Genomic DNA, 25,315 nt, shown 5'->3' with positions numbered 1-25,315 from the left:
TCATCCACCTTTTTCTGTTATTTCCTATAGCTCACTTCCCCCCATGTACAGTTTGCTTCAGTGAACTTGAACTCCCACCTCAGGGGCCTCTATTTTGTTGGTCTTCTCCATGTTCTGCACCTACATCCTAAATGACTTTCCTCAACTTGGCATTTATCTGTTTCTTTTGAAATTTCTCTGAATTCTTCCCAGAAGATGATGAGACAGTAGAAGAAGTGATTGATAAATGGGAATACATTATTTGATCCTTAAACATGGTGAGACATTCTAGAGGCATGCCTGAACACGTGTCTACAACACATGTATCTGGACAGGTGAACACAATTACATTTCCCTAAAACAAGACCATCTTGCTGAAAATTTTTTAAAAATTGGGAACCCTCTATATTTTAATCATTCCTAGCTAGCTTACAGAATCTGTTTTCTGAACTTCTAATAAAAAGGGTGTCAAGGGATACTGTTTTATTTTTTTAAAACATATATTTATTTCAGAGAGGAAAGGAGAGGGAGAGATAGAAACATAAACGATGAGAGAATCGTTGATTAGCTGTCTCCTGCATGCCCCACACTGGGGATCACCCGGGCATGTGCCCAGTTGGGAATCGAACTGTGACCTCCTGGCTCGTAGGTCGACGCTCAACCACTGAGCCATGTCAGCCAGGCCAGAACACTGTTTTATAAGAAATAGAGTTGCTGTAGGAGGGCATGGAGACAGTATGGTCATTACAGAACAGACTTTAGTATTTAGCTATGTTACTGAGCAAGGGAGTTGCCCCTGAGGTGTTGGGCTTAAAAAGTTCTCCCTCTTTGGACCTCCCTCAGAGCAGAGGGAAACGATGAATAGCACCCTGACTGTCTTACCACACAGCAGTCCTAAAACGGAGCTTTCCAGAAATCAAAAATGCTTTCATCAGAATGGTGACAGCAACACCTTGGTCACTCTCCAACTCCATACTGTCCTTCAGACCACCAGTGAGTTGTCTTCTAGGATTGAGCGTCAGGCCAGGCGCTTAGTAATGACAAGCAGTGACCAGTTAAACCTGCCACTTGTGGGGACCAAGAGCTCCAACTTTTCTAGTTTGATTTTCCCGTGACCTCAGTTACAAAGAAAATGTTGCAGATTCTAGAAAATGCTAATGCTCTTTTTAGTTGTATTATCTTGATTTCAGTGCCTCGGAATTGCTCAACTTCGTTGTCTGAGTATAGCCAGCCTGATGCCTTCTTCCCGAATAAACAGTTATGATCAACTAAGCACTTTTAGGCCGTATAGACTACTTAAATTTATTAGTCAATTATTTGTGCTTTGAAAGAGTTAATGGTAGCTACCCAAGCCCTTATTAGAAATTAGAATGTCCCAAAATAGAAAGGCTATTTCCTTTGAGTAAGGCACTGCAGTGGAAAATGCCAAGCATAGTTTTTACTGAGTTAAAGGGTGAAGGAAGGTGGAGTGGGGGAGAAAGTTACATGTAAATCATTTAGCCATTAACCTAATGGGTGGATTTATAAATCCTATTACTATAAGCCCTTTTCATTTCCACTGAGGCCTGGCGCATGCTTGATCCCACTAATGTAAAATTCATTCTGTCTAAGTGATTACTGAAGTAAGACACTTTGAGTCAATTTTAATCAGGTTGTGTGAAACTTGCCGGAGCGCTGATGTTCACTAAAGCACGGACATACTTTCGCCGTGTCTTAATTAGCCCCCCAGAAGAGTTATTCTAGGAGACGGAACCAAATCTCCGAGCCTTTTGACTCGTACATGCTTTTCCAGTAGGGGCCAGGCTCCCAGCGCCAAAGCAAGAGGCAAAGACCTTTGGGCAGGGGTGTTTCTAGTCTCATGGATGTTACGAGAATTCTAAGAATTCCTAAAGCACTATTTTTATGGCTAATTGGAGTATCTGCAATGGTACTTATATTTTAACACATAAAAAAATTTAAATTTGGTGAAATATGTGAATCTTCTTCCTAGAAAAATGCATAGGCACACATTTACAGTTTTCTTTAGAGTTGGAGGGATTTTCATATTTCTTGACCTTGGGTTAATATCTTCTGCTCTAGTTTTCATCTTGGTGTCAGGGTTGTGGTATTTTGTTTGTTTGTTTTCTGGGAATTTAATATTTAAGAGTGTAGGCTCCTAGAACTTTTCTGTCAGTGAGTATATTTGTTTGGCTCAAGTGCGTTTGAAAGCCAGCTCTATAAGTTCTCCAGGTCCTGTGTCAGACATAATCCCAAGTGTGCCAATAATGCATGTAAGTTCAAGTGAAATGTATGAGATGCGAGTTTCTAAATTGGAGGTGGGAGTAGAGGAGGCATAGAGAATAAGAATGTTGTTCAAGGAAGAATTCTTTAAAGATGAAAACAGTTTTTTTCAAAATAAAAATGTAAAGTGGATTTTAAAAAATCCACAAGATGAATAAATATTTCAGGGCAAGAAATTAGAAGACAAAGTAGTTCATTTTTCCTTTCACATGTTCAAAGCCATAGTTTATGGTATTTTAAGTTTTTAGATGAAAATTAGAGCCCTGTCAAATTGTGGGGCAGTAATTGAAAGAGACTCATAAATTTCATTAAATGTGTCTGTTGGGGAGGAGAAACCTTTCAGAAAGCTTTGTTTATTCAACGTGTTTTATATTCTTTACACATGAACTACCAGAAGGTCTGGGTTGTAAATAAAGGATTTGAAACAAAATCAGTTTACCTGGCAACAAGAGTTGTATGGGAGAGGTACACTTTTAGTCAAGTTTGTAATTAATGGGTCTTTATCATTGGGGTAGAAATTCATTTCTCTTGAGTGAACATTTATTTATTTAGCATGCATTGTGTTCGAAAGTGGGATTAAAACTGATTCACTCCATTTCTTGCATAGAAAAAAAATAGCATTTAAATGCGTACAGTGTAACCAGCCACATTCTGTAACCAGCTTTAGGGTCTTGTTGTTCTGGGGATGCACTTATCAATGCATGGCTTTGCTCTTCTCAAACTGGACCACTGGGATTTGCCTCCTTTTACTATAGCCTAATAAAAAAATTCTTATTGAATTACTACTATGTGTCAGTCTTTGTATTAGGTTTAATGGCTAAGATGCGACCTCTGCTTATCATTTGCTTGTAGTCTCTCAATCTTACCTTTTATAATAGACTGGTGTGCTGCATTGTACACAGAATCCTTTGGGGTCTACATTGGACTAACATACTTTTAATAATATCATTGGATCAAGGAGACCAGAGAGGCTTTTTTGATGGTATGAAGTTCCTTGTGAAATAAGTAGATGTTAGGTAATAATATCTAACATTTACTGAGCACTTATGTACCAGAAGTATTTACATACGTGGTTACATTTAGTGCTCACAGTAGCCCTATTGTAAGGAAGCTGCAGCTATTATCTCCATTTTATAGTCAAGGAATTGGAGGCTAGTGATTGTATTGTGTGCCCGGTGTCAAATAGTGGATAAGCAATACTTTTAGGCTTTGAACTCAGGCAGTCTGTCGTAGTTGGGGTTCTCCATGGAAACAGAGCCAATAGAGTGTGTGTGTGTGTGTGTGTGTGTGTGTGTGTGTGTGTAAAGGGAGGGATAGAGAAATTTTAAGGACTTGGCTCATGTGATTGTGGGTACTGGAAAGTCTGAAATCTGCTGGACAGGTTGGCAGCCTGGTGACCCAAACATATGGGATATGAGTTGATGTCTCAGCTTGAGCCTGAAGTCAGTCTGCAGCGGAATCCCTCTTCCTTGGGGCAATCTGAGTCTTTTTCTCTCAAGGCCTTCAACTGATTGGATGAGGCCTACCCACATTATGGTGGGTAATCTTTTCTGCTCAAAGTCTACTGATTTAAATGCCAATCTTATATTTAAAAAAAAAAAATAGCTTCACAGCAACATGTAGACTGGTGTTTGACCACATATCTGTGTATCATGGCCTAGCCAAGTTGGTAGATAAAATTAACCATCACACAACCTAACTTCTGAACCCTCGCTTTTAGCCCCTAGACCAGGTGTGGGCAAACTTTTTGACTCGAGGGCCACAATGGGTTCTTAAACTGGACCGGAGGGCCGGAACAAAAGCATGGATGGAGTGTTTGTGTGAACTAATATGAATTCAAAGTAAACATCATTACATAAAAGGGTACGGTCTTTTTTTTTTTTTAGTTTTATTCATTTCAAACGGGCCGGATCCGGCCCACGGGCCGTAGTTTACCCACGGCTGCCCTAGGGGGAAACAGCATGTGAAAAGTACAGAAGTAAAGAAGCAAGAATAGAGCATGGCTTGTTCAATGAAATCAAAATCTTTCAGGAAGGCTGGATTGAAGAATGAATATGGGAAGCATAAGATGAGGTGGACCTCAACCAGATCTTGGGTCATACCAAGGGGATTGAATTTCATGGGGAAGTGTGAAGAATGGCTTGGGAGGTAGTAATGCTGGAGACAGGTGGTAGGCTAAGAGTGGTGAGGGCCTGGAGGAAGGATAGCATATTGGCAGGGGGGGTTGGGGGGGGGGATACCACACTGGAAAGCTACAATGAAACTTGTTAGATCATTGGATCAGAATGAAAGTCAGCCCTTTGTTTTAGTTGAAGGCTTTTGGAGAAGCCATTTGTCATGTTTGGAGCTGGTTGCAGTTTTGGATGTGATGGGTGGGGTTTAGAATGAATGCTTATGGGATAGACAATTGAGTATGGGCCCGGAGAGAGAAAATGTTGAGTCATCAGTGTAATATCACTGATTCTCAACCAGGGGCAATTTCCCCTCCATGAAACATTTGGCAATATCTGAAGACAATTTTGGTTGTCACAACTGTGTATATATCTGTGCACGTCTGTACCCACATGCATGCTACTGGCATCTAGTAGGTAGAGGTCAGGAACAGCCCCTCATGACAAAGAATTATCTGACCTAAAACGTTAACAGTGTTGATGTTGAGAAACCCTGATATATATAGGGTGTCCCCCCAAAATGTGTACACATACTTTGAGGAATTATAAAGGCAGTGCTTTTAAAAATACATTTCATTGTCAGCCCTAGCTGGTTTGGCTCAGTGGATAGAGCGTCGGCCTGTGGACTGATGGGTCTTGGGTTTGATTCTGGTCAAGGGCACATACCTAGGTTGCAGGCTCGAGCCCCATACCTGGTCGGGGCACGTGCAGGAGGCAACCAATCGATGTGTCTCTCTCACGTAGATGTTCCTTTCTCTGTCTCTCCCCCTTCCCTTCCATGCTCTCTAAAAACAACAACAACAACGGGAAAATAGCCTTGGGTGAGGATTAACAAAAATACATACATACATACATACATAAAATACATTTCATTTTCAAAATTGAGCTATTAGCTGTTAAAGTGTGTATACATTTTGGAGGACACCCTGTATATGCAGATATGTATATATTTTCCTGGGCAGGGGGCAGGGGAAGAACTCAACAGAAGGTGTTGGATGTTTTTATGTACCGTAAATACACTCACCCACTTTATACTAAGTGCATAAAGATGTATGCAGAAAACTTGTGAGAGCTTACATTTTTCTAGTTACTTTGCAACCACACAGTCCTCAGAAGCAATCTAGAATATGGAAATATGTTCTTGTAGTGCTAATTATCTGTGTTGGACATATTAGTGCTCCCTTTGCCTAATATTAAAGAAATGAATGTGGTTGAAATGCAAAACAACCAGATATAAAGAAGAGATATTTCTACAAGTTCAACTTGGGTTCTTAGGTTTTTGGATCTGGAAGGAATCTCAACCTTTTCATTTTATAAATGAGGATGCTAAGACCTAGAGAGGGAAGTTTCAGACCCCTGACTTATTTTTAATATAGTGTTTTATTTTTGCAAAGCATGTTTTCAGTGTAAAATTCTTTGCATTCCCACCTAGCTCAGGGGACTAGGTGGTAGGTAGTATAAAATCGCAATTTTAAAGAAGGGAAAAGTAAGGTTTAAGGGCAGTAAGGGACCCTGTGTCATGGGAATCTTAAAGGGGTGGAGACAGAAAGTAGGGTGCTTATTAAATCCATAGCCCTGCTCCTGGAGCATCTCATACAGGAGATACACACTTCAGAAAAACAGGGGACAGGAAAATAGGGAAAAGGTAATCTAATATAATGAGGATGAAATAAGTGTTCGCCAGGTGGGAGAAGTGAGTAACATTGAGTCCTGCTTGGAAACTGCTGAAATTGGGAGAAGGGAAAGCTTAGATAATGGTTGGATTACCAAAAATCATAATATTTATATTTCTAATACGTCTCTCTTCCCTATCTTTCAAAACCATTCATTTGCTACCCCTATTATGCTAATGTATTATAAAAAAAACTTTCCAGTTTATTTCTAATTTTGTCATCAGTAACAGAACTCTAAAGCCATAGAGATTTCAGTTGTCATTCTATTCATACATTATTTGTGCAGATTTGACCTTACCCATCATGCTTAGCCAGTAGAATTTCTGTTGTGTTTAGCTGCATCACATACTGAAGTGGGTTTCTTGATCGTAGATATCACTATAATAGACATGTGCTTTTGGAATAGGAGCTTGAAACTTTTTTTAACTGTGGCAAGTTAGTGTTTTCTGTCTCTCAGTATTAATAAATACTGTTTTCGTCTGTATTAGCACTTAGAAACATTTTATGATCTTTGAATGCATTACAAGACACCACTTTCTGTCCTAACAAAAAATGAAACCTCAGCTTTCTCCTGGTCTTGTTAGGGGGACCTGTAAATATACACCTCGGTGGTAGTTGTGCTTAGGTCACTGCTGTTAATCCAAGGGTAACAAACATGCTCCTACTGCTTAGTAAACCACATTGTGGGTGTATTCCTGAAAAAATTATTTTCTTTAGGAAACCCTTTTTTTGAAATACATTTCCATTTCCTTTTTAGTCCCCATCACCCTTCACCAGCCTTCAGAGCCTCAGGTTGGGGTTAAAACACCTTTTCGTATTATTTTAATTATTGCTTTCCCAGCCCCACTCCTTTCCTGTTTCCCCCTCCTCTTTTCCCCTAACGGCGCTGTTCTGCAAAGCCTGGAATGATTGATATGATGGCAGTGCTGTCATTCTTTTTAACCAAAAAAAAGTCATTTTTGTTCTAGTTATTTTAATAGAGTCCCATTAAAGATGTATTGCTGACTGAAATATCGGCATGAAGGGCTCTCACTGAGCTGAGCCCAAGAATTAAGAAGTCAGGAAATCGGCTGCTGCATTGCAAGAGAGCCTTGTGTGACACCGAATCTCCTGATTGGGGAGATCATTACTGCTATTATGACTCGACTTGCGTAGGAATTTTAAATTCCATCTGAATGTCAGTAATAACCCTCTTAGCAAATTATCCTGAATAAAATCACGAAGGCATTTTATATAATAGGTGTTGAATTACTGGATAGATTTGCTAATTAAATACTCTTTGTTCTGCTGCAGTTGACATTACAGGGTAAGATCTTGAACAATTATTCTCAACAGCTGTACTTTGTTAAGGGAAAAATTAACCACAAAGTTTATTTTTTTACACTTGAAGTTGGCAGATTTTTGAAATGTGCTTGAAAAATTCCATCATCCAATTGGTAATGAGTAGATAAATATGCAGGTGTTGCTGTGAAATCAGATAACTGCAGACTGCCTTATTAATGAATTTAGCAAGCCTTTGTAGCCCTGTTTTCTAGCTGTTAGCACTTACAAAATGATTTTCTGTCAGAATGGGAGCTTTAATATTAGGCTTGTCACTTTAAAGTGAACTTATGAGCGGTCATCTTGCAATCACCGTACCTTGTGTCTAGTAGACCTTTCTGAATACCTGTGGCTTTTTTGTAAAATGCATTTCCTAATGGGGAAAATATCTGTAATGCATGTTTTTGATTGTTGCCTTCCAGAAAATTTATGTGGTGTAGGCTTTTTAACAAGGCAGTGAGACACAGTGAAAAGAAAAAGAAACATGAGATCCAGCTAGGAGATCAAGTTCTTGACTTTATTACTTTGGGCAAAATTGCAGAGCCTAATTTTCCTCCTCTGTAAAATGGGGCTTATAATACCGCCTACCCTTAGAATTATATATTTGGCATTCTACAGATATTCATTAATAGCTACCGTGTATTAGGCCCTCTGCTAGATCTTGAGATGTTGGTAATCCACTGGCTACCCAACAACTGAGCCTTCCCCAGTGAGCAGTTTGAATTGAGGGCAGCTTTGCGGTGATCCTGCTCATTAGCACTTGGACTGGATAGGGCACTGTGGTAGCCACCATCTAGAACTGCTTAGTGAAGAAACACGAGAAGTAGCGGTCAGCCTGGATGTGGGTTGTCTGGCCTAGGATGGACTGAAGAATTGACAAGCTGTAGAGAGGACCTTGAACTTGAGACATCAATGTCTTTAGTTGCTGTTGAGGTTCACTGGAAAGATGGTGATTAAAACTATCCACAGAAATTAGTACAACCTCTGTGGAGAGCTATTTGACTATATTTATTTAAAAATTTTGAATATATAACCTTTAACCCAATAAGTCTTCTTGTAGGAGTTTATCTTGTTACTGGCATATTGGCAGGTTCTACATGTGTGATGATTACTTGTTGAAGTGTGGTTATAAAGGAAAAGATTAGAAATAACATACATGTTCAGTAATAGAGCACAAATTAAGTCATGATCAGTTCATACAATGGAATACTATGTAGTCATTAAAAAGAATAAGAATATGTGTGGGTATGGAATAAGCTCTAAGGTAAAGTGTTAGGTGAAAAAAGAAAAGCAGTGGTTAGTTTTCTACCATTTCTGTGCAAAACATCCACCAAGAGGTTTCTGCCAGTAAGGAGAAAGCCATTTTGGTAGCAGCCCTCTCATTGTGAGTGGAAATGGTTGTGAGTTGTTGGCACGACAGAGTGGGGTGGGTGATGGTTTGGTTCATGGCATCAAGGAAGAGTAGAAGCAATTGGCTACTGCATATGCAGAGTTGCAGTGAAAGGTTGGCGGATTGTTCCTGAGGTATTTTACTTGGTATGTAACAGTTCCTTTGTGGAATTGTCCCTTGTGATGAGGAAAGCTAAGCCTAGCAGGGTGGAAGGGGCAGAGGATGAAGAGAACTCATGATAAGTGGTTCTGTCCTCACTGTAATTAACTTGACTCAGGTGGATCTCATTATTGCCCTTTTCCAACCAATGCTTTCCCTGTAATTTAAATATTAAAAAATGAAGATGAAGTGAAGGTGATTGTTTTTTCTGAGTTAAGTGAATTTTAATGTCTAGTAGAAAAGTCATTGGGATTACTGTGAGACCTACCAATCAACTAGCAAACAATCTTGTTGTTTTTAAAAAAATGTTCTTATTGATTTCAGAGAGAGGAAGGGATAGGGAGAGAGGATTAGAAACAATGATGAGAATCATTGGTTGGCTGCCTCCTGCACGCCCCCTAGTGGGGATCAAGCCTGCAGCCTGGGCTCTATCAAACTGACCTGGTTCATAGGTTGACACTCAACCACTGAGTCACACTGGCCCAGCTAGCAAACAGTCTTATGTGCCTATTACATGTGAAATCTGGTGTTAGGCATAAACATGTCCGCTGACCACTAAGAACTTGTGGTCTAGTTGGGGAGTGGACTAAAAACTGTTTCTAGAATGGCATTACCATGATTATCTTGAGCCAGTGGTCCTTAACCCCACTTGCAACATAAGAATCATCTTGAGAGCTGTTTAGAAACATTGCTGGCACCAGTTATTGGTATTTTTAAAAAAAGATTCCCACGTGATTCCACTGTGCAGCCATTATTAAAACCACTGGTTAGCCTAATCAGTATTACCACTACCTCCAGGGCAGGGGAAGGGCTTCCTGCCCTAAGAACATAGGACAATGAATGAACAAAATTGGGAGACAGTAATGGGGGGGCGGTGCGAAGGTTATGGAAAGTAATGGGTAGATATAAAAGATATTCTAAGGTCAGGATTTATAGGGCTTTGTAATATGAAGGATAAGAAAGACAGAAATATGAGGTTCGAGCTTAGTTGACAGTGAGAACTATTGTGGATAGAAAAATAAATATAAATGAAGTAAGCCTATCTGGCCCATTGGAAAAGTGACTTCTGGTTTAAACCGATGCTTTGAAAAAATGGGCGGTAGTGAAGAGAAAATAGCCTGTAATGACCAAGGGCCCATATTTTGGAGCCACAGTACTTGGGTTCTTATCCTTGCTCTGTCACTTACTGGGACAAATTATTTCCTCTTTTTTTTTGCATCTAACAAATGGGGATATTAATAGTGGTTACTTCTTGGGGACCTTGAAGAATAACATGAGAAAATACACAAGATGCTTGTAGTAGAGTATCTGCCCCCTCCCTCCCCCCCACACACCACATTCTGGGTGCTCATTATATTACTTTTCACATGGTATGATATACTTTCTTTATTTTATTTTATTTTTGAAAATATTGGGGTGACATTGATTCACAAAAACCATACAAATTTCAAGTGTACAACTCAATAAAACATCATCTGCGCACTGCATCATGCACCCAACGCCGCAAGCAAAATTTATTAAATTTGTATTACTTCTGATCTGGTCCCTGATAATTTATATCTGTTTTGGTACATATCCACATTATAACCTATATGTGTCTAATCTTATAGCTATACAGGCCTTGGGACAGACCTTTCTACAGATATTATCTGTATGATTGTCTTCATTCACTGAATGTTTATTGAACCCCACTTCTGTACTATCACTATGCTAGCTTCGGGCCTATAGAGAAGGTCTACTTTCTGCCTTCAAGAAATTTAGTGTAGAGAAGAAATTTAAATCTAATATGTATTTTATATATATTTTGCTTTTACTTTTTAAGGTCCTGAATACTATGAGTAAGAATTGGCAGATTTGAAATGCTCTGTCACAATTTTTTTTCAGCCATGCAGTTCTATTTAAATATTAGTAATGAGAATAGTTGCCTTTTTTCCATATTATAAAGGGATACAGTCAGTTCTTGAATAATGTCATTTTGTTTGTCATTTCATTATAACACTAGTGAGAAAAAAATCTTCTTCCCAGTTGGGGCCACTTGTCTGTGTGGAGTTTGCATGTTCTCAACCATGTCTGCGTGGCTTTTGTCCAGTTTCCTCCCACATCCCAAAGATGTGCATGTTTGGTGAACTGGCGTCTCTACATTGTCCCAGTCTGAGTGAGTGTGGGTGTGGGTGCGAGTGCACCCTGCGATGGAAAGACGTCCTGTCCAGGGTGGGTGCCCACCTGTGCCCTGAGCTGCCAGGATAGGCTCTGGCCATTGGTGACCCTAAGCTGGAATAGGCCGGATGGAAAAGAATATTTTGTTTTTATTCATCTTCCTTAAATGTATGTGTAGCTCATCTTTATTTCAGTGTTAATCATTAGAAGTGTTTGGGTGTTTATTTAAAAGTTTGGTGATGTTTTTGTGACTGTAGGAAATAAGGACATAGGAACTTTTGTTTATGTTCATTAGCCTATGGTTTCCTTATATGTTGTTTCACCCAGTCACAGTTCCCAGGAACCTATCCATGATGTTAAGTGAGGACTTACTGTATTTTTATTATGCGTGTTTATTAAATAGAGATCGTTACATAGATCTGCTTTCATAGAGTTTACATTGATCTTTACAACAGATCTTTTTACATATCTCTAAGAATCAACATAGAGGCAAATTTATTTTTTAGATTATGTTGATATTGTTATTTTGAGAATTATAGTTAGAAAATGACCAAGAGCTTTAAAAATATATGGAAATAACATCATCGGGCTACTTATCTATGTGTTTATATTTTATGTTTTTGCAATTATGTAATGCATTAATCTTGACTTTCTGTTTCATTTAGATTTTGATGCATACGAAAGAGATGGTACAGAAGGTAATTCTGAGCACTTTCATCATATAACAACTCTTAAACATCATACTTAGTGACATTTTTGTATTCAAGGAAAATTGCAACCCAAACAGACTGGAAATGGCTTCTTAGGATGTCTGGTTTACATTTATAATCCCCCCTAATGGATTATAGCTTTTTTCTTTTACTAACACTGATATGATCTAGCCGCTGCTTGAAGCCTATATGTGAGTGTTTCAAGCAAATTAGTAACAGTGCTAATTAGAGTTTACTTCCTGGCCTTTGTACTGTATGTGCTCTAGTGTTGTTTGCTATGATTGATTTTTTTGGCACTCTCCGTATTCTACTAAATACTGTTTGAAACTGTTAAGAATTTAATATGGATTTGTGCCTCTGAATTTTAAAATCCTATTATGTTTCTGTTCCATAAATTGCCATGACCACTAAGCTTGTGGTACAGTGAGTAAATATAGTCCCCCTTTCTTAGTCTCTTATCCTCCTTTGTATTATTCAGTTACACATTTTGTTTCCATTGAAACTAGACACTTCCCCTGCCATTGTAATATCTGTTTTAAGAAAATTAAGGAGATGTTTTAATGTGGCAGTGTCCACCTTTCTGGTATATTGGGGCTTAATCTTCATTTGTACACTTCCACAATATGGATAAGAATAAATATAACCTTTGGAAAAATCCTTGGAATGTGTGACTTCTGTATGGAAAATCTCTAGTTTCATTATGCATAATGGTCACCATGTTCTAGTTGTTAATTTTTATAATTCTTGCTTTTCATTAGATGAATCTTGAAGTTATTTATGGAGATACAGATTCAATAATGATAAACACCAATAGCACCAATCTGGAAGAAGTATTTAAATTGGGAAACAAGGTGAGATAATTTGATAAAATTATCTGTTTTATCTACTTTTGTGAATTATTTTCAACTTGGAACTTCATAAATTTGTGTATATGTACATTGTGTGCTTCTGGAAATAATAAACGTAGTGCCTTCAGTTCTTCATCCTCTTTTATTTTTCTTAGCCTCTTCACTGTTTTTTCCTGAAATGATAGATATGGTTTGCCTTTGAGAACAGTCTAAGTCTGATAAGTTTAAGATGTTATCAAGTTAGTACTTATCACAGAGTTATTCATAAGGAGAAATGTCTCTAGTAGTGTTCAGATGCCTTTCACACACTATTTGATATGAATAAGTACCTACCTACCTACGTGCCTATACACACATCTATAATTTTAATAGGAGTACTTAAATATATATTTGAAAAGATAAGGGGACATTTAAAAATAATCATTTGTAGCCTACTACTTGGAGTTCATAGTTAGCACAATTAGTGTTTCTTGAGCACTTATTATGTTAAAATATTGTTTCAATAAACTAAAAATACGGCATCATCTTACAAACTAAGACCTTCCTACCTGTCTTCTCTGAAATGTATGAAATTTGAGCTATAGTCTTCACTTGAGAGTAAGCCTAGCATATTGTATTCATATTGGACCTTGAAAAACCATATATTTTCCTAGAGGCGATGGTCTGTGCCATGTCCCTATCAGTAAAGAGCAGGTGACTGTTCATTTATTTGTTCAGCATATATTTATTTGCTTATATTTAAGGTACTTATATTCAAGGTACAGCGAGATTATAGACATTATTTTAATAGCTCAAGTTTTACTTATTTCTGGACTGTGTAATCTCTAATTCAGTAGTTTGAAGGTAAGTACATATGCTTTTAGATTTTAAAAAGACGATATCATAATTTTTATAATTCTTGAGGCTGACCCTGCCAGTTCTGTCCTTGTGCTTTTTTTTTTAAGTGTTCTGCATTGAATCTAAAAATACCGTGTTCCATATATGCTGAGTAAATGCATTCTAGTATCGTGTGACTCCAAGTTCTGTTTAGATTAACTCCTGGGAATTTGTAGCATGTTCATGTTCTTCCTACTAGATGTTTGAGAATATAATATTAATGATTGAAATTTTCACAGGTAAAAAGTGAAGTGAATAAATTGTACAAACTGCTTGAAATCGACATTGATGGAATTTTCAAGTCTCTGCTACTATTGAAGAAAAAGAAATATGCTGCTCTGGTTGTAGAACCAACATCGGATGGGAATTACGTCACTAAACAGGAGCTGAAAGGATTAGATATAGTTAGAAGAGATTGGTGTGATCTTGCTAAAGATACTGGAAAGTGAGTTCTGCTTTGGTTTTTTATTTTGTTGTTTGTCTTTTAAAAATTCAGGTGTGAATGACATGGACAACACTTGTGATTCTGCCAAGCACAAGGACACAGCTTCTTTTTTCTTATTGTTATTATTGCATATTAATAATTCTTACTTATTTGGAGGGGAGTTTGATACATTTTTAAAAAGCCACACTGGTTCAGTAAGAGATGCTTGCTGTAGAATTCATCTCATGAGTTTTTACTCATGGTGAGGGTAAACTTTCACATTTTGATCCTTAACAGAGTTGGTTTTGTTTAATGTTGTTTTGTTTTTGTATGGTTTTGCTTTAATATTCCTATTAGAGAGTGCCATGTATTGTGTTCCTGTATTATCCTAGAACAGTGGTTCTCAATCTTGGCTGCACATTAGAATCACCTGGGAATCTTTTTAAAATCCTGATTTCTGGGCCTCATCCTCTGGAAATTCTGCTTCTTTGTTATGGGGTGGGGCCACAACATTACTAACAAAGAAACAGAATTTCTGGAGGACGAGGCCCAGAAATCAGGATTTTAAAAAGATTCCCAGGTGAATCTAATGTGCAGCCAAGGTTGAAAACCACTGTCCTAGAACCTTTTAGGAACATAATTGTTAAGGCATCCCCATTTTATGGCTTAAAATGTTCTAGGATTCAGAGTGGACCATGGAGTGAGACTTTGTTCCCACCAATATAATTTGTGTGCAAATATTCTTTCCTAAGGTTAATTTAAGAGCTAGTTCTCAAAAACCATATGTCCTTCAGAAATATTATGTACCTCATGAGTGACCCCCTAGCTTTGCACCTGACACTAAAGATTGTATTAAGACCTGTTTCATTTTTTTAGGATCATATTAATTTATAAAACACCCATTTAGAAAATGAATTGTTGGGTACGTTATTTGCCATCTTTCCAGATATTCCTGGTTTGTGATCCTGAGCAATTCTGAAAATAGAAGAATTTTTTTTTTCTTGAAAGCGAAATTTTAAATTAATTTTAACATTGCTGAATATCAGCATATTTTACTTGTTTTCCATTCTTCCTCTTGTTTTCAAGTCAGGAGATTGTGAGCAATTGTTGCTTCTGCAAACTACTCTTGATTAGGCAAAGTTGATCATCCAAGTATAGGTCACTGTTAGCCTTTTATGAAATGTAGTTTGAAATGCTTCATTGCCCCCAAATGTACCAAAGATGAAAGTACTTTGTATAGACTGTCGATTAGAGTGTTCTCTTCAGCTTTGTGTTTTCCAAGAAAAGATGCATCATAATAGAAGTAAATTTCTCTGAGTTAGAAATGTATTAGTAATTAAAGCTATACAAATGTTTTTGTCAGGGTTCTTTTTCTGACAAATTATAATGCAGCTGTCAAACCCTCGCTCTGCATTTTTCTCAGAAATGGATAAAATATTGGCTTTCTTACTCCTTTTCGCTTTCTTTTTTTTCCCTTTTTTGTGGGAGTCTGGTGGAATAACGCGACGTTTTTAAGGAATAGTGTAAAGTTAGAGAAGAACACTGAGCAATATAATGAAGCTGAAGAAAGAAAAGTTTGAAATATTTGTGTGTTTTTAAAATTTACATAGAGAGCTGTATATTTCTACTTACTTAGCTAATGATCATCTAAGGCAGAGATGATATCTTGATATCAGAGCTAACATCTTGGTGCTTTATGAGGAAAGTGAAATACTTATCGACTGACATTTTAACTTATGAGTAGAGTATAACTGCTTTTGAATTTTGTAATTGCTTAAAAATACAATGGAATATATACCCTTTCTGTCTGTACTTTTGTATGATGCATTAGATGCTGCATAAAAAATTATCTGTATGTCTAAGGGCAAACCTGACAGTCCAAGGTTGGCAGAGTTAATGTTAAAAAACAAATAGTAATGGCCTTTTAGACCTTAACCCTCATGTTAGCTTTTATTACAGTTCTTGTCCACATGTTAATCTATTGGCATTTATCATTTTTCACCTTTATTAATGAAGTATGATATTTAAAAAATCAGTCCCTCTCTTTTTTTGCAGCTTTGTCATTGGCCAAATTCTTTCTGATCAAAGCCGGGACACTATAGTGGAAAATATTCAAAAGAGGTTAATAGAAATTGGAGAAGATGTGCTAAATGGCAGTGTCCCAGCGAGCCAGTTTGAAATTAACAAGGTAAATGTAGCATTTATTGCTGAGCCCAGCTGTTGCCACGTGTTTTTCTCCTCCTTCAGATAGTTGAAGAACCACCTCATCCTTGCAATTGAAATAAATTCTAGCTGGTGATGAAAGCTGCTTAACAACTATCTCACAGACTGTGCATTAGCATAAAACTTCCTGTTCCAGCCACTGGTACCTCCATGTCTGCTGCAGGGCCTTCTCTCTTAATTCTTACTTTAATTCATGGAAGCCTTCTTCCTAGACCAGTGGTTCTCAACCTTCCTAATGCCGTGACCTTTTAATACAGTTCCTCATGTTGTGGTGACCCCCAACCATAAAATTATTTTCGTTGCTACTTCATAACTGTAATTTTGCTACTGTTATGAATCATAATGTAAATATCTGATATGCAGGATGTATTTTCATTGCTACAAAATGAACATCATTAAAGCATAGTGATTAATCACAAAAACAGTATGTAATTATATATGTGTTTTCCGATGGTCTTAGGCGACCCCCGTGAAAGGGTTGTTCGACCCCAAAGGAGTCGCGACCCACAACGTGAGAACCGCTGTAGAGGAATATAGTTGATGTTGCAGGGACTAGAGAGTACTGCCTTCTTCATAGTCCTCCTAAGTTATAGTTGTTTGGGGTCAGGCCTGTCAGCTGAGAGAGAGAGCATGTGCGTGCGTGCGTGCGTGCCTGTAACTTCACAGAAGGTGATCCTTAGAGGTAATGTAATTAAGCAGGTTTTTTAGGACCTAACTATAAGTTACACTTTATGGGCAGTCTTAGTTGTTGAAAATTGGGAATACTTTTTTCTTACCTAGTTTGAAAAAATAAAACCCTCATTTACAAGATGTTAGGTTACAGATTTTTCCCATTCACAAAGAGTAAGTACCCTTACATACTTAGAAGCTAATTTTGTAAATACCATTTTAGCAGTTTTGTGATAAATAGATTTTGTTCTCCAAGCTCATAAAATGTAATTTTAATAAAAGATAATATAATCGTTACATTAAATGGAAATTTTAGAATTAAAACCCAATCATAATTCGCTTATGATAAAAGTAATGCTTGCCCCAATATTTTCAGTACCCACCTGGCTTTGTAAAGTATATGATTGTCTAACCACTGTACACATGTAACTAATACAAAATAATATAGGATATAAACTAACTTAAAAATAAAATATTGTATTTTAAAAGAGAAATACTATCAAAAGAAAAAAAGTAATGCTTGCCATTTTTGCAAACATTTTTACGTTGCAGCAATTACAATATTAAAATACTGAAATCTATTTTCACTTAACATAAGCAATTTTTTTCACATTTTTATATTACCTTAAAAACCATCTTGTATATCAGTGTGTTAATCTTATATTTCACTGATAAAACTTTATTTAAATTTTTTGTTTGATTATTTAAATTATTTATTTTTGCTATTGTAAATAACTATATTAAACATCTTTGTCCATTTAACTTTTTGCTTTCGGATCAATTACTTTCTTAGTTTAGAATCCTTTAAGTGGAATATTTGAGTGAAAAGATATGAAGATCTGTATGGCTCTTGTCAAATTGCTTTGCAAAAAGGTGATACCAATTGATAATAAGAAAATACATGCCAATTTCACCACAGATTTGCTTGTATTGGTGATATTTTACTGGCGATGCAATCATTGGTGATATTTAAATAAAACATTGCTACCATAATGGATATGAAACAAAATTTCACTATTGGATTTCATTTACATTTCTTTGATTTCTAGAGAGAATGAACATTTTCTATATATGTTCTTATGATTTGTATTTAGTCTTCCCAGTCTCTTGTTCATTACACTTTGACCCGTGATATCTTTAGTCACAAAAGAAGACATTCATTTATACATAAAAATATTGAATTATAAGAGAACGTGTACCTTGGCACTAGCTCTTCACTTTAAGTGATGCAATGGCATGGAACTACTTGTGAAATCTAGAAAATGGTTTCTTTTTAGATTTTGTTTTGTCTCTCAAAAATTTGAATTGAGTAAGAATTATTACTTCAAACTGCCTCTGATCAATTGTAGCGTCTCTACTGCAGACTGTATCCTTGACACTGCCTACGTTCTTAGAAGTGTGTGATTCCATGAGTTTGGGAGGCTCAGTCTAAACATGAATACATTATTGGCAAAATAACACTGAGCACATGTCCTCTAGGGTAGTGGGCCCACACCGTCATCTCATATGAATGATGAGACAGTATTACTAGTGTGCAAAGAAACCTGGAGTCATAAACATACTGGCAGTCTTCAAGTTCTCATGAACAGTCTACAGTTTTGTTATTTTAAAGTTTTTATTATTGAAAAATTTAAAATTTGATATAGAAGTAGAGTGGTATCATGAACCCCCATGTACCCATCATTCAGCTTTGATAATTGTCAACTTACAGTGATACATTATTATCATTAACTAGATGCCCAGTGCACGAATTCGTGCACCAGTGCGGTCCCTTGGCCTGGCCTATGGGATCGGGCCAAAACTGGCTCTCTGACATCCCCTGAGGGGTCCCGGATTGCGAGAGGGTGCAGGCCAGGCTTAGGGACCCCACTGGTGCACAGTTGGGGCCAGGGAGGGATGCAGGAGGTTGGCCAGCTGGGGATGGACCGAGGGAGGGCTCCAGGGCATGTCCTGCCTATCTCGCGCCCAGTCCCAGTCGGCTAGATGCCAACAGCAAGCTAACCTACCGGTCGGAGCATCTGCCCCCTGGTGGTCAGTGCACGTCATAGTGAGCGGTTGAGCAGTCATAGCATATCATTAGCGTATTACACTTTGGTTGAATGGCCGACCAGACACTTAGCATATTATTAGGTTTTTATTATATAGGATAACAGTACTTAGTGTGATGGGGCTGTGCATAGTTTTTTTCCTGTGGCAGAACTGAAACTGACTTACTGTCTATATATCCTCCATTTCACTTGAAATGAGCTATAAAAGAACTAATTTGCTTATTTAATCATCTATTCATCAAACATGGAGTACTTCTTATGTGCACAGTATGAGATTCTGGGTTATAAAAGAGAATGAGCAAAACATGGTCTATAGTTTCAAGATGTTATTGGTCTCTTGAAGATATTTACTGTCCTCTATTTTTATACTTATTTTTCAAAACACAGTGCAATATACAGAATTGTATATCTGAAACCTATATAATTTTATTAACCAATGTCACCCCAATAAATTCAATAAAAAAGAATTTCTGCAGATATAACTACAATAAATTCTAATGAAAGGACTCTCTATTTAATAATTATTCCTGCAGCGGTTCTCAACCTGTGGGTCGCGAACAATGAAAATACATCCTGCATATCAGATATTTACATTACGATTCATAACAGTAGCAACATTACAGTTATGAAGTACAACGAAAATAATTTTATGGTTGTGGGTCACCACAACATGAGGAACTGTATTAAAGGGTCGCGGCATTAGGAAGGTTGAGAACCACTGACGGCAAGCTGTTTATATGTCAGAGGTGATTTGTCCTATTAACATTTGTCTGAATATTTATACTATTTAAAACTTGTGAGCATTTCAGTTTTTACATTTTATCTCTTCGAAAAAGCAGTGGAATAGAAGAGTCTATGTATATGACTGGTTGTGGATGGTTTTATTACAGGATGGATAGATAGATGTAGATATAGATATAGATAATAAAATTTCACTAGCTATAGATGATGCTGGTAGGAGTTGAAAATGGGAGGTTAGCCCAGGGTGGAGGGATGAAGTGGTATTTACCACTATAAAATTTTAGCCCTTGTTGCCACAAACAACTGATTTTCTGAACTACTGCAGTCTTAGCTTAAATATATTTCATAAAGTAACACAAAATGTGACAGCTGATTTTTATAGTCCTGGCTAATTTGAGCCTAAACCACCAGAAAGCATTTTCCCCCCAAAATCAAGGCACCTAAAACTAGCTTGTAAAAACCCCAATAGTTCCAATTTAATAATTGGAAAGTATGTCAGATGAAATTCAGAATTTCTTAACATTGCACTGAAGTATAGTCAATTGGAGAAGATAATGGTTTTCTCAAGTAGAGTTATATTGATTAAGATTTCTAGGCACTATTACCCAACTGAGTCAATCAAGACTTCGCATAATTCAAGTTTGAGGAGATTCAAATACTTGGAGAGTTTCCTAGGCACTCTCCTACACTGAGCGTCTGATTTAGAAAGTGTATATAATGTGGGTATGTGCAGCCGTGTTTGAGGACCTGCTTTATTCTAATCTACTGTAACAGTTCTCAGATTTCCTAGCCTCAGGACACCTTCACACTCTGAAAATAATTGAGGCCTCTAAGAGCTCTGGTTTATGTGGTTTGTGTTGATATTTACTGTGCTAGGAATTAAAACTGAGATATTTTAAGAGCATTTATTAATTTATTTAACAGCAATAAGCCCATCATGGGATTACAAAAATAACATTATAAAGTAACTATTTTAAAACAAAAACATATTAGCCAGAGGAGTGACATCATTTTACAATTTTGCAGATCTTTTTAATGTCCAGTTTAGGAGAATACATCTGGATTCTCATGTGCTTGCACATCCAATTTGTTGTGATGTGTGGCTTAGGTTGAGTATAGGAAGAAAATCCAGTTTCCACAAATATGTTGTTGGAAAAGGGAGATGTATTTCAGTAACTTTTTTCAGATAATTGTGCATATTCTTCTTTGATTCTACACCAAGACTCTCTAAGTAGTGTTTTTTAAAGGTTATTTATAATGTGGAATCTGAAACCATGTCAGTGAACTTTGCATACTCTCTTACATTAAACTCTATTGGTCTGTGTTGTACTTTGATTGGCTATTTTACCCGTGCATGACATTATGCTTGAACTTAGTGAATTAATTTAGAGTGAGTGACATCATTTATCCTGCAAACATTTGGTTGCTACTGTACGTCAGGTATCATTCTGAGCACTGGGAATGCAGCTGTGAGTAAGGCTGGCGTGTTCCTGCTCTCCTGGCGCTTACTTTCTGTTAGAGACTCATCATTCTGCCTTTGTAGAGCTTAAGTTGACAGTGGGAGTAAATCCAGTGATTTATGGTACCTTTGGGATTTATTTAGGCTAGAAAAGCTTTTGAGAAACACATCCGTAAGTCAGAGTAGCTCTTATCCATCATCCATCAGTCCTAACTGATCAGTTAATTCAGTGAGAGAATCGCAAACATTAGGAGAAACTCTAAGATTGAATTTATAGTCTTATTTTTTTATGTGTAAGTATTATGTGTCATAGCCCATAAACTTGTATTTCTTTTTTTTTGTCAAGGTTGCATCTGGTTACATTAGTTACTAAATGCAGGAGGATGGAATGTCTAAAGATTCTGTGACAGTGTTTTCTACATATATCTTATGTTATTTCTATGTTTATGTATGATTCTAGCAAAGATGTATTAGTGTATAGCTGTGTGAGAAGGGTTTTATTTTAAAGTTTGGGGCATTTTGTTCCCTCTTTTTCTCTTTTAGGCATTGACAAAGGATCCTCAGGATTACCCTGATAAAAAAAGCCTACCTCATGTACATGTCGCTCTCTGGATAAATTCTCAAGGAGGCAGAAAGGTGAAAGCTGGAGATACTGTGTCGTATGTCATCTGTCAGGTAAAAATATAATTAAGACTCATACCACTTATGACACAAAGTAAAATCCAAATGGCCACAATGTCTTATTTAATAGTCTTTAAGATAATTGATGCTGTCAAGAGATGGTTTAGTCTAATTGGTTTTACAGCATTTAAAAACAGTCAGGATATGGCATATTAAAATTTTTGCAAAACAAAGACGTGTATTTTGGATCACTGAAATTATTTTGGTGAGACAGGTATATGACAGTAACTACAGTTAACTTCAGTGAAAATGTATATAGGTTTGGTCATATGTCCAGCAGCAGTCATTTATCATTCCTTTTGCCACAGTGTCCATTATACATATTGGTAGAGTAAGAGAGTAAATGCGTTTTCCCTAGCCTTTGTTCAAAGAATTATTTGAAAGAAATACAAAATGCATGATTATATGGAGAAAGGTGAGATATCCTAAAAATATACCTTATCGAGAAAACACAAATTTACCAGTTTTCAGTTTTTTTTCCTTTCTTTTGAGTGGAGGGGGCCTAGAACCCACCTTCTTTCCTTCTCCCTGTTCCACAAGGCAACTCTGAGGAACCTCTGGGCCTTATAGAGCACAGCTTGACACCACTGACTGGTTTCTTTTGAGAGTAGCATGCCTCTAACAATTAAGGATGGGGAGAGAGGGTAGGACAGAAGAGCAGTTCTCTTCTTTGAAAACACTTCAGTTGGAACAAAGGAGAGGTCTCAGGTCTCATTCCTTCTCTCTGTAAAAAAAAAAAAAAAAAAAAAGCCAGTCATAGCCTTTATCCAGATTCTTTAAAATGATTATGATCTGGCCTGTCTACCAAAAGGCATAATTCATTTGAATAAGACTGCTGCTTTTAAATTAATTATTGCATTGTGTTGTTATAGTAAGAAGTTTAGATAAGCCTTAAACTTCATTGCAATAGCATTGATCTTTGTCGAACTACACTCAATGTGTTTTTAAATCATAGAGTCTTTTCAAAATTTAAAAGTCATTTGCTAATATCTGCTCAGTACTATAGATGATGTACATAACACATGATTTAACTACATGGACAGGAATTGGCACTTGACTCTGTCTCCCTCCTAGGGTTACCCTTGATTAAGAACTGTTACAGAAAACCAATTCCTGCAGGAAAATATTTCCATAAATGTCTGACTCGCTCAAGCCCTTAATGTGCTTTGCATATTGCCTCTGACAAATCTCATCTCAAAAAAACAATTTTCATATTATGCAAGTAAAGATTTTGGTAAATAGGCCAGTTTTTTTTTATCATTGTCTTCACATACATGGAAAAGCTCTTAGATTATTAATGAGAGGAGCAATATGGCAGCATATAACTTTAAATAGCATCTAATAATGAAATCCAGCCACAGTTACGTTTTGGCTAAAAGTAGAATGGAGACATATGGTGGTATGATTGATGTACTAGTATTTAAAAGTCAGAGTTATATTTTTTGATATCTAAATAGTAGGTCTTGTTCGGCCGATATGGCTCAGTGGTTGAGCACCGAACTATGAACCAAGAAGTCACTGGTTCAATTCCTAGTCAGGGCACATGCCCAGGTTCGATCCCCTATTGGGGGCGTGTAGGAGGCAGCCAATAGATGATGTTTCTCTCTCATCAATGTTTCTATCTCTCTATCCCTCTTCCTTCCTCTCTCTAAAAATCAATTAAAAAAATTTAACTATTAGGTCTTATGATTTCTTCTTCTCAGGGCTTATTGATACGGAAAAGCTCAAATGCTGATGCTAATATAGCACAATAAATACAATTTTCTGTCTTTTCAACATTCCCCTTATTCACTGGTACTGGACCTTAACTTGCTTGTTAAAACTACAGTTTATTTTTCTTTTTATTAACTTACTCTTCTCACTGTATCCCAAGAAATGCTCTAGGCCTTTAATTTGCCTTTGTCCCCTAGCAGTGGTACATGCCCATTTTCACCAAAGCTGCCTACCTCTTTTGCTTTTAAGCACTCAAATTATTCTTTCTGTGCTTCACAACACAAACATATTTTTAGACTATGTTTTTGAAAATGTATGATCATACATTTTAAGAGAATTGTTTATTGCTCTAAGCAGAAGTGCCCTCCAAGTATAGCCTATCTCTTAAACAGGTTATCTTTTGTTTAAAATTTACATTTAGAATACAGTGTACTACTGATAACTTACTCAGACTATAATTTTAGATGAGTTTAGGGTAATGTTTTTGGTATCTAATTTGTATTGTAGTATGTGGTCTTATAAAACCTACATGAATGATTTGCTGATATCTTAAATTGGCTTTCACTTATTGCTTAAGTTTTAAATGCTTAATTATTTAACTTCCAGTGGACATCATTTCCATAAGGCATGACTTTAACACTTTTAGGGGCCCACTTGTCATCTGTTTAAAATTTTTTTCCATTGCTTTTTTACTTAAGATGACTACACAGTTTTGAATGAATTGACTGTAGCCAGTTGTCTCTGTGAAGCATGTACTTTGTGAAGTTCACAAATGACTACATGGGCACTTCAAGCAAGACCAACATTATTCCTTAATCTGATTTTAAAGGTATATGCTGTATGTTATTGCATATACCATGGGGGTCTTGCTAGGTTTGAAAATTAGGTCTTATGTCACAGCCTAAATGTTTTTCTAATACAACACAGCAAAACAACCTGTCATCTATTCTTTTGCATTTAGTTATGTTTAAGCTCAGATTTTTAAAATACAGTAAGAAATGTGTTTGGGTCACTGTTAAAACTAATTTTTTATGTGACTATTTAAAATAAAATCTTTTTCAACTGAGAATATGCTTGGACAGTTTCAACTGCTGATGAGAACATCTTCTAATGGTATTTTGGAAAGTAACTCAAGTGCCATTTTTTTAATACTCGCCCAAGGATATTTTTTCATTTATTTTTAGAGAGTGGAAGGGAGAGGGAGAGACAGAGAGTAAAACATAGATGTGAGAGAGATACATTGATGAGTTGCCTCCTACACGTGCCCTGACCAGGGCCAGTGATGGAGACTGCAACCGAGGTATGTACCCTTGACTGGAATCGAAGTATTCAGTCTATGGCTAATGCTCTAACTATTGAGCAACCCAGCTAAGGCTCAAGTGCCATTTAAAAAAAATACATTTGTATTTATTTCTGAGAGGAAGAGAGAGGGAGAGAGAGGAACATCAATAATGAGAGAGAATCATTGATCGGCTGCCTCCTGCACACCCCCACTAGGGATCAAACCTGCAACCCCTGACCTCCTGGTTCATATGTCGACGCTCAACCACTCAAACACACCAGCCAGGCTCAAGTGCCATTTTTTTTAACTTGCCTCTACAAATCTGATTTTCATTCACCACTAAAAATTAGTAAGCTCAACACTATAATCCTAAGACAGACCGTATTTTTTAAAAAAAACTACAATTTTATAAATTGATCAGATTTCATGTGTTCATTAAAAGACAATCTGAATATAGTTGTAGTGCATAAATGCCCAGGCATTTTTCATACTCATTTTGTCATTGACTGTCA

General features: G+C 36.9%; 1 protein-coding gene across 1 annotated transcript in view; it reads left to right on the top strand.

Annotated features, from left to right (window-relative positions):
* The window catches only part of POLA1 (polymerase (DNA directed), alpha 1, catalytic subunit), a 312,056-nt gene that overhangs the window by 107,193 nt on the left and 179,548 nt on the right, over nt 1-25,315 (top strand). The window contains exons 27-31 of the mRNA XM_006769997.2: nt 11,795-11,827; nt 12,598-12,690; nt 13,803-14,008; nt 16,043-16,175; nt 21,671-21,802. Of these exons, the coding sequence (XP_006770060.1) occupies nt 11,795-11,827; nt 12,598-12,690; nt 13,803-14,008; nt 16,043-16,175; nt 21,671-21,802 (597 nt within the window). The remainder of the gene's footprint in view (nt 1-11,794; nt 11,828-12,597; nt 12,691-13,802; nt 14,009-16,042; nt 16,176-21,670; nt 21,803-25,315) is intronic.

The sequence above is a fragment of the Myotis davidii genome, unplaced genomic scaffold, assembly GCF_000327345.1.
Source record: "Myotis davidii unplaced genomic scaffold, ASM32734v1 scaffold1124, whole genome shotgun sequence".
Taxonomy (NCBI): domain Eukaryota; kingdom Metazoa; phylum Chordata; class Mammalia; order Chiroptera; family Vespertilionidae; genus Myotis; species Myotis davidii.
The sequence above is the reverse complement of the archived record's forward strand: the minus strand, read 5'-3'. Positions and strand labels throughout refer to the sequence as shown.